This window comes from Lactuca sativa, chromosome 2 (assembly GCF_002870075.4).
Source record: "Lactuca sativa cultivar Salinas chromosome 2, Lsat_Salinas_v11, whole genome shotgun sequence".
NCBI lineage: Eukaryota > Viridiplantae > Streptophyta > Magnoliopsida > Asterales > Asteraceae > Lactuca > Lactuca sativa.
Genome location: NC_056624.2, coordinates 3,942,323 through 3,952,931, shown reverse-complemented (window position 1 = coordinate 3,952,931; position 10,609 = coordinate 3,942,323). Strand labels below are relative to the sequence as shown.

The window sequence follows — 10,609 nt, the reverse complement described above, 5'->3', positions numbered from 1 at the left end:
AAGAATGGTGTCCCACTTGGTGGAAACTGGAAAGGAACTTCAGTTTTCATTGAAATCATTTGACATTGATGAGACACTCATAGTGACCAGCTGTACATATAGGTGATTTGAGAACATGATTGAAGTTGTACAACGAAAAGCAAATTGCAAGAGGCACAAAAGAGTGGTGAATCTTTTGGGATGAGGTATTGCTACACATCCATCTCAATCTCGCATGATTGGAAGGGAATATCAGCAAATAAAGAGCATCTTTGGTAGTGGAAGGGCAGTTTGGGTATTTTTAGCTTTTAATTCTGCTAGATAAGGGTAATCTAATAATTTTGTATCAAGTAGCAAAAAAGAGACTGTCCATGTCAAAAGCCTCACACGATAGGTCGGTTTTCGGTTCAGTTATATCCTCACTCCCTATTAAGAGTAAAAGAGGTGGTGTGGGGTGTGGGATCTTTTGTTATATTTTCTAAATGTAAAATATTAAAATTAAGTTTTAAAAAAAAATTATTAAATAAATTAAAGGGATATAATAGTCATTTTAAGTTTGATAGAGATTAAACCACAACAAATCCAAGTTGGAAACTTTTTTTACTTTTCCTATTAAAAATTATAAACCACAGGACCATTTTGCAGTTTGCTCTTTTCATAAATATCCCAATATTCAAGACTTTACTACACTACAGCTATCCCATTTGGATTTCCTGTTTTGAAATTTTAGACAATATTATAAACCACAAGGAACATATTTGCAGTTAACTTTTTTCATAAATATCCCAACATTTAAACCTTTACCAGATACAGCTGTCCCATTTAGATTTCCTGTTTTGAAATTTTAAAGAATAATTCTCAGTTGTTAGTCTATATATATAGTCTATAGCCACACATCTTTCTCTTATCTTCTGTCTCTTACTATCAGGTTTCCCTGGACCGAGTTAAAAACCCTTGAGGTAATTCTTATTATTAATTGTTAATATTTGTTAGTTTTAATTATCAATATCTGATATTTTTCATGGTTATTTCTATCTATTGTTATTTTATTAGTTTTAAGAGTTAAGTATTTGGGTTTTTTTTTTTTTTTTTTAATTATATGGAAACGCAGAGGCAAACACGAAAGATTATTTTTCTATTTAATTGTTATTTATTAGTTTTAAATTGTTAATTGGTTAATTTTAATTGCTAGTTTACATTTTATATTAACCGTGATTGTTAGTTTGATTGTTACTTGTTAATAACTTGATTATTTAACTAACTACAAAATGGAAAGATTTTTGAAGAAAACATATCAACATTTTATATTTTATTTTATATTTTATTTTATATTTATGTTGAGTATATTATGGACCCTGTTATACTTTTTTCTGTGGATTCGCCACGGCATATGTATGTTGATGGTTAGGAATTTTAGTGGTGAGCTGAGCTCATCTAAATATCTAATATTGTTAGGTCTGAAAGTGAACACCTGGTAAGCTATGAAACAATATCTGGTGTTGAGTAGAATGTGCATGAAAAGAGTCCATGTCAATTTCTACATGACAATTGATGTAAAGTTCTTTAATGTTGGTTGATATACGTAAGAAGTGTTGAATGCAATAAATAGCAACGCAGTATCATTCATGTATGTAATATAACATGCATCTTACTTTTATTTTTCTATATTACAAAGTTGTATTTTCAGTTTTCAATTTTCAATTTCCATATTAATGCATTGTACTTTAAGAAAATTTCATAATATTGCATTTTACTCTGACAAATGCATCCATTATAGCATTATAGTTTCATTTTTTATTTGTCAGGAGTTAGGACATTACTTTGCAAAATCTGCCCAACTAAAACTATGAAAATATTGTATCTGGATAACATTGCTGGTAGACTTAAACATGGAGATGGTCATTAACATGGGTCGTTTTCATTTTAACCTAGATGATGAGAGAGATGTTAAGTGCAAATTTCACCAATTTGGTTGTCCTTGTGGACTGAACTTATCACAACATCATATTTTTATTTTTTGTTTATCATTACATTTATATAATAACAATTAAATATTTTAATATTCATCTCCTTCTAATTATTCAAACTTCATATATGTTTTTGATTATTCTTTTTAAAACAGAAAAAATAATCCCTAAAAAGTTGACCATACTAAAAAGCCATTTTGTTGATTCTATTAATATCATTTTGTATAAAATTATCAAAGCTTTAGCTGTAGATTATGAGATCCACACTTTCTACCGGTTAAAAAATAAAATTATCAGTCTAGGATACATGTAATTGCTCGATTATAGATTTCCATCGAATTCCCGTTGCTAACACAACTGAGAATTGCCAGCAATGGAGATTGTTAGTGAAATAGTGAGAGGAGTTGTTCAGGTCCTCATTGTTCCAGTTAAAAAACAACTGGATTACCTAATTTCCTACAAAAAGTATGTTGGGGATATGCGCACCAGAAAGGCGGATCTGGATGCTGCAAGAGTTGGCATGGAATCCCAGAAGAAGCAAAACAGAGAAAGACGTCTTGAGGTTCCTGCCCAAGTCGACCCTTGGTTGATAGAAGCAGAACAGATGAATAAAAAGGTGGAAGAATTTCCAAGTGAAGTCCTCAGTTGTCTCGATCTCAAGAGTAGACACAAGCTTGGAAGGAAAGCCTTCAAGATATTTAAGGAGATCGAGGGTGTTCTGGGACGATGCCCTGAGATCCGGGGGACTGAATTGCAAATTCCTGTGGGGAGAATTGATTCCACCATTGCATGCACATCTACATCATCAAGTGATCGAAATGACTTCCAATCAAGAGAGCATACTTTTAGGGAAGCACTGGAATCACTCGGACCCAACAACAGCTCCCACATGGTAGCCTTATGTGGGATGGGTGGAGTGGGAAAGACGACAATGATGAAGAAGTTGAAAGAGGTTGTGGTTGAAAAGAAAATGTTTAATCATTATGTGGAGGCGGTTATAGGGGAGAAGACGGACCCCATTGCTATTCAGCAAGCCGTTGCAGAGTACCTTGGTATAATTCTAACAGAAACCACTAAGGCAGCAAGAACTGATAAGCTACGCGCATGGTTTTCTGACAATTCAGATGGAGGAAGAAAGAGGTTCCTGGTAATCCTGGATGATGTATGGCATCCAGTTGATATGGAAGATATTGGTTTAAGTCGTTTTCCAAATCAAGGTGTCGACTTCAAGGTCTTGATTACATCAAGGGACCAAGCTGTTTGCACTGAGATGGGAGTTCAAACTGATTCAGTTATCAAGGTGAGTGTCCTAGAGGAAGCTGAAGCACAAAGCTTATTCTGCCAACTTTGGGAACCTTCTGATGATGTCGATCCTGAGCTCCATAAGATTGGAGAAGAAATTGTAAGGAAGTGTTGTGGTTTACCCATTGCAATAAAAACCATGGCCTGCACCCTTAGAAGTAAAAGCAAGGATACTTGGAAGAATGCACTTTCTCGTTTACAACACCATGACATTAACACAGTCGCGCCTACTGTTTTTCAAACCAGCTATGACAATCTCCAAGACGAGGTGACTGGAGATACTTTTTTGCTCTGTGGTTTGTTTCCGGAGGACTTTGATATTCCTACTGAAGACTTACTGAAGTATGGATGGGGCTTAAAATTATTCAAGGGAGTGGATTCTGTAAGAGAAGCAAGATACCAGTTGAAGGCCTGCATTGAGCGGCTCGTGCATACCAATTTGTTGATTGAAAGTGATGTTGTTGGGTGCGTCAAGTTGCACGATCTGGTGCGTGCTTTTATTTTGGATATGTTTTGTAAAGTGGAGCATGCTTCGATTGTCAACCATGGTAGTAGTAAGCCTGGGTGGCCTGAAACTGAAAATGATGTGATCAGGACCTCCTGCAAAAGAATCTCATTAACATGCAAGGGTATGATTGAGTTTCCTAGTGACCTCAAGTTTCCAAATGTCTTGATTTTAAAACTTATGCATGGAGATAAGTCACTGAGGTTTCCTCGTAATTTTTATGAACAAATGGGAAACCTTCAGGTTATATCATATGATTATATGGAGCATCCATTGCTTTCCTCATCACTTGAATGCTGCACCAACCTTCGAGTGCTTTGTCTACAACATTGCTCATTGGCGTTTGATTTCTCTTCTATTGGAAACTTGTTGAATCTGGAAGTGCTCAACTTTTCTAAATCTAGAATTAAATCTCTACCTTCCACAATAGGAAATTTGAAGAAGTTAAGGGTACTGGATGTGACAGGTTGTGGCGGTCTTCGTATGGACAATGGTGTCTTTAAAAATTTAGTCAGACTTGAAGAGCTTTATGCATGCTCTTTAAGCTATCATGAAGAGACCATTAGCTTTACAGGTGATAACTGCAATGAAGTGGCAGAACGTTGGAAAAACCTTTCTGCATTGGAATTTGAGTTCTTTGAAAACAATGCTCAATGGAAGAATCTATCATTTAAGAATCTTGAACGATTCAAGATCTCAGTGGGACGCTCTTTAAAAGGAGAATATTTAATGGAGAGCAAACATTCATTCGAAAACACACTAAAGTTGGTAATGAAGAAAGGTGAAGTATCGGGATCTAGAATTAACGAGTTGGTTGAGAAAACGGTGGTGCTTTGTTTAAGTGTGGATGATATGAATGATCTTGAAAGTGTTGTGGTGAAGCCCTCACTTCATCCTCAGTCCTCTTCATTCCCTGATTTAAGAATCCTTGTTGTTTCAAGGTGTGCAGAGTTGAAATATCTTTTCACACTCAGTGTTGCAAAAGCTCTATCAAATCTTGAGCATCTTAAGGTTTCTTATTGCCCTGTTATGAAAGAACTAATACATAACGAGGATAGAAGAGAAGAGACAATTACACTTCGTCCTCAGTCATCTTCGTTCCGTGATTTAAAAATCCTTGTTGTTTTGAGGTGTGCAGATTTGAAATACCTTTTCACACTCAGTGTTGCAAAAGCTCTGTCAAATCTTGAATATCTCAAGGTTTGTGATTGCCCTGTTATGAAAGAACTCATACATAACGAGGATAGAGGCGAAGAGACAATTACATTTCCCAAGTTGAAGCTTCTATTGTTGAGTGGGCTACGGGAGCTATTGAGTTTGGGCCAGAATGTCAACGTAATTGCGCTACCACAACTTGTGGATTTAGAAATTGGAGGCATTCCAAATATCACAAGCATTTATTCCAAGAATAAACTGGCAATATCTTTCTTGTCAAACGAAGAGGTAAAGATGTTTTATGTTAATACTGTTCAACCAGTCTTTATGATTAAATGTTTCAAAAAAATGTTACATTCACATTGTGTTTGATGTTTAATAATCAGTGAAATACTGAAATATATGAAAAATTATTTGAAAGTTGACTGTATGATGTATAGTTTGTAAGGGGCTATAAACAGAACTTCATTATTTTTCAGGTTTTGATTCCTAAGCTGGAGCATCTGTGCATTTGGGGTATAAAGAATTTGAAGGAGATATGGCCTCGTGACTTTAGTACGAGTGAGGAAGTTAAGTTGAGAAAGATTGAAGTGCGCCATTGTGAGAATCTTGTGAGTATATTTCCTTGCAATCCCATCCCATTGTTACGTCATCTTGAACAACTTGAAGTCAGGGATTGTGGTTCCATTGAAGCATTATTCAACATTGACTTGGATTATGTTGATGAGACTGGAGAAGGCAGCAGCTTGAGAAGCATTGGAATATATCAATTAGAGAATCTAAGAGAGGTGTGGAGAATAAAAGGTGGTGAAAATAACTCTGGTCTCCCTATCCGTGGCTTTCAAGCTGTTGAAAGCATAAGTATTTATGAATGTAAGAGGTTTAGTTATTTGTTAACACCTACCACCACCAATTTTGATCTGGGGGCACTTACCTCTATGGTTATACTTAATTCGGGAGAAATTGGGAGAAAATATGGATTGGTGGAAAGTAGCCAAGGGCACGAGGTATGTATGGTTTAATGAATTTTGGTTTGTATTTAACTAACTACCATTGCTTATCAAAACTAATTACCAACTCCTACTCTCTTTTAAAATATTTCACATTTTCTTTAATAGATTCCCAAAAAAAATTTGTGGGTAGGAACTAATGCTGCTTTTCATGATTTATTATTCAAATAACAAAAAGTTCACTATTTTAAGGACAAAGGTAGGAATGTTCTTCACATTGTTGACTATTTCCATAGTTTCCAAATATTTCTTGAAAGAATACTTAAAATCAAAATAATCCTTCTCAAATATAATTTTTTTAAGAAAAGGACTTGTGAAGGGATATGCAGTTACAAATGGTTGAGGTAATTCGACTTTAGCTTAACTGTTACAGTTACTAATACATTTCTTGTTGTGATATATGTGCAGAATACTCTGTTCCCAGCCTATCTCATACATTCGATTCATAACCTCGGTAAACTTGAATTGGTGAAATATAAAGGAGTGGAGGTGATATTTGAGATCAAGAGTACTCCTAGAAATCAGGATAATCAACACCAAATACTTCCCTACCTTGAGAATTTGTATATAAATGATTTGGAGAGGCTGAGTCACGTGTGGAAGTGCAACTGGAACGAGTTCCTACTTCTTCACAGAAAACAGTCAGAATCCCCATTCCACAACCTCACAACCATAGAAATGAGAAATTGTCATAGTATCAAGTACTTGTTTTCACCTCTCATGGCAAAACTTCTTTCCAACCTAAAGAAAGTCAAGATAAAATGGTGTGATGGTATGCAAGAAGTTGTTTCTAACAGAGACGATGACGAAGAAGAAGAAAAAATAACTTCAAGCACCGCTCTGTTCCCTCTTCTTGATTCTCTCACTTTAAAAAGCCTGCAAAATCTCAAGTGTATTGGCGGTGGTGAGGCCAAGGCTGGGAACAATAAAATATCTTCCAACAGTACCACTACTACTACCTCCTTTCTTGATAATTCTAAGGTATGTTTTCAACATATTCAGCTACGTATTCAACTTCCTTTTAAAAATCCATTATTTCTTTGGAAATATTCTCCAATTACTAGTAATATTCTAGAAAATTCAACAAATCACTTACAAGTTATTGAAAAAGTTAGCTGCTATACAAATCCAATGATGAGATTAGGAGACATAAAAATTGCAAGAGAATGAAATTTTTACAGCTTGTAATTGGATTCCGAGTTATTCATGTATGTGTATATGTATTTCCAACAATATGAAACTCAAATTTCTATTATGCAACACATGTTAATATATTTCTTCAAATTAATTTATGGCTAACATTAGTGTTTTTTTTTTTAATTTATACATGATAGTCAACAACTAATGATATATATATATATATATATATATATATATATATATGACCCCTCCTATTATATATCTTATAAGAAAACATCTCATCATTAACCAAAGTATTACAAAATCATTGGCCAGGTCGTTCCTCATTTCTAGTAAAAAATATAAACTTCTAGTGTATTTTAACCTGGTTAATCTTGATCTTAACATATGCTCTCTTAACGTGGCTAATCTTGCATTTCAAAAATTTAGCCCCATATATAGCTTTTATGTTTCAACGTCGTGGGCATTGAGTCAATTCATTACAAAGAACCAAATGTTTAATTAAATTACATTTATAAACAAGTGCATGGGTGGGGAACAAAAAATTAAACTTTGTTAATAATCAAACAATAATTTACATCAACTTTTTGTCCTTTACTGCAGTTTTCTCAAGTGGATGGTAATTCTTGGAGCTTATGCCAATACCCTAGAGAGATAAGCATAAATAATTGCAATGCATTGTCAAGTGTGATTCCATGGTATGCAGCAGGACAGATGAAAAAGCTTCAAGTGCTGAAAGTAAAGTCATGCGACGGGATGAAGGAGGTGTTTGAAACTCAATGGATCAACAAAAGTCTTACTATGCTTGAACTGAAAAACCTCAAAAAATTGGAAATCTATAGCTGTGACCTTTTGGAACATATATTCACATTTTCCACACTTGAAAGCCTCGAGCAACTTGAAGAGTTAATGATAAAGAATTGCAAGGCAATGAAAGTGATTGTGGTGAAGGAGGAAGATGATGGAGAGCAAAAAACAAAGGCATCTTTTTCTAAGGCTGTGGTTTTTCCTCTTTTAAAGCTTATTGAACTAGTTGATCTACCAGAGCTGGTGGGTTTCTTTTTAGGGACGAATCATGAGTTCCAGTGGCCTTCATTGGACGATCTTGTGATTAAGGATTGCCCAGAGATGAAGGTGTTCACAGCTGGTGGGTCGACAGCTCCACAGCTCAAGCATGAGCAAACAAGCTCAGGCAAACAGCCAAACATAGTCCTGAATGCTGGTTTAACTAGCATGTAACAACCACTACTACTGGGAAGCTTCAGGAGGTATAATTGTTTATATAATTTTCATGTGCATATATCATTTGATTATTAAGAAAAATCATGATGCCAAGTAAAAGCATTATTAAGCACATTACAAGTTTACATAATCCATTTTTTCCATATCTAACTAAAACAAAAACCCGAATGGAACTTGTTTTAGTTACTGTTAGACGTATTATGGGGGTGTTTGGGATTTGCTTATTTAAAACAACCTATGTTTTTTTGTAAAAGTGCTTATTAACTGATAAGTTGATAAGTTGTTTATTAGTTTATAGCAGTTTGTGCTTATTTGTATAAAATGATCGAAAAGGACATGTAACATATTACAATGTATTTTACTCCTCCCAATCTTCTGGCTTTCCTTTAGACTATGGATAACCGACTGTATGTGTGAAATTACAGTTTGATCAGCTGATTGTTGTTGATATGTTTATGATTTTTTAAAGAAAACAATTCTATGAAATTTTTAGAAACGCTCAGTTTTCAAGTAAACTAAAACATGTACTCCATGCTCTGTTTAAATTAGATGTTATTATTATTATTATTAATGGGTTAAAGGTGTTATGATTTTATCAAAAGGGTTTATATGTAATCAATGTTTTGAGATGCAGGTGGTTTGATAGCTCACTGTAAGAGGAATGCATGTATATTACATGAGAGGAATCAATATATTATAAATACTAACCAACCAATAATTTATCCAATAATCAAGAATCAATATAATATTAATTTTTTACATTACTGTAGCACAAGGTTAGAATTACAAACATAAATTTGAAGAAAAGGAGGGTAACATTGTCTGTGATGTTCGTGAACGAAGAAAGTCACGAAAAAATAAAAAGTCGTCGATGTACAAGGAGTATTTTAAGGTAAATTAGGGGTAAATGAGTAATTAGGTATTATATCTTAATAATGAGTTTCAAATAACTAAGGAGAAACCAACTTATTAAAAACTTCTTATTTGATCAAATAAGTGCTTATAATTTGTACCTATCCAAACACTAAAATTTGCTTATTACCGGTACCAAAACGGTATAAGCAAATAAGAATCTTAAATAAGCAATCCCAAACACCCCCATATGTAATTGTTGTATTGTTTATATTGTTTGTTATTAGCCCACTTTATTATTTAGCCTTGTTACAACATTAGCACATGTAATTATTGGTAGTCCATTTCGTATCTTTGTGTACATATATTGTTGGAAAGGCTATATGTCTGTTATGGGAAATATACAATCAACATGGTATCAGGCTAATTTCTCCTAACCCTAGTCAACCGTGCTTCTTCTTCTCGACATTCTCATCTGTCAACCATATTTTCCATTTTTTTTTCTTCTTCACAATTATATCTTCTTCTATGGCCACCGCATTCATAAGATTTACGGGATTACCAACATTAAATCCTAAGTACCTCTTATTTTAGACATGATACAAGTTCAAGGTTAAATATTAGATGAACGAAATAGCAACATATTTCATTTCTTTTTGTTGCAATGTACCTGTTCTTATCAAGACATTGTAATTAGAAAAATCTATTTAATTATAACATTTTGCTTACAAAAATCAAGACATTACACTTGGAAAAATCTACCAAATTATAGAAATAGACATTGTATGACATTGTTATAACCGGGTAGATTTTCAAAATATAACTGTTGTAATAAGAAAATAAATGAAATTACATTGATATTTATTTGATTAACCATATAAGTAAAGTATCTTTAATGTGGAAAATTTAGATGGGTTTAATGATGAAGAAGTCTATTTTCGATGATCACACATAAAAAATTCTCAAGAATTGGTATAAACATATTAAAAGGACAGAGGAAACGATAAACGTGAGATCAGAAAGTTTAACCAATCAACTAATAGATGCTCAAGTCAAAGTCAAACCGAGTAACATAGGGAAGTCAACAACACAAAGACAATCTGCCAACATTGTTGCAAGTGTTGACATACCTAATGATAAGACTGCATAATTGTTACAAATGTTGGTCATATATTTTGTTTTATAAAAAGGTTGTTCTTAACGCACACAATGTAGGTTTTGAATAGGTTATTCAAGTCTTGCATTTTTAAAATAGTTTAGTTATATGTTGTTAAGTACAATCGATCATATTGTAGTGAATCTTATATTGTATAATAAAACTGTATATCGTTTGAATTGATCGTTTTTTACTATAAAATTTCTCCAAGCTTTTGTTTAACCTCATAGACATTTATGGGTTAATTTAATTTCTATTATTTCTTATCCCTTTGTTAAAACATCTAAATGCCAAAAAAAAT

At 33.6% G+C, this 10,609-nt stretch overlaps 1 protein-coding gene across 2 annotated transcripts; it reads left to right on the top strand.

Annotated features, from left to right (window-relative positions):
• Positions 1 to 557: 557 nt before the first annotated feature.
• On the top strand, positions 558 to 9,781 carry LOC111898994 (disease resistance protein RPS2). 2 transcript variants are annotated; one of them, XM_042898908.2, is made up of 5 exons: positions 558 to 938; positions 2,318 to 5,196; positions 5,388 to 5,915; positions 6,327 to 6,899; positions 7,662 to 9,781. In XM_042898908.2, the coding sequence occupies exons 2-5, from the start codon at positions 2,320 to 2,322 to the stop codon at positions 8,295 to 8,297; spliced, it is 4,614 nt and encodes a 1,537-aa protein (XP_042754842.1). In that variant the 5' UTR covers positions 558 to 938; positions 2,318 to 2,319; the 3' UTR covers positions 8,298 to 9,781. The 2 variants fall into 2 exon arrangements, with proteins under 2 accessions (XP_042754842.1, XP_023750641.1); XM_023894873.3 differs by lacking the exon at positions 558 to 938 and having other exon boundaries at positions 987 to 5,196.
• The last annotated feature ends 828 nt before the right edge of the window (positions 9,782 to 10,609 follow it).

Excerpts from the sequence above, each read along its gene's own strand:
- LOC111898994 (XM_042898908.2), top strand. The coding sequence starts at position 2,320 with ATGGAGATTGTTAGTGAAATAGTGAGAGGAGTTGTTCAGGTCCTCATT. Across the intron at positions 5,197-5,387 it reads CTTTCTTGTCAAACGAAGAG|GTTTTGATTCCTAAGCTGGA; the intron begins GTAAAGATGTTT and ends ATTATTTTTCAG. Across the intron at positions 6,900-7,661 it reads CCTTTCTTGATAATTCTAAG|TTTTCTCAAGTGGATGGTAA; the intron begins GTATGTTTTCAA and ends CCTTTACTGCAG.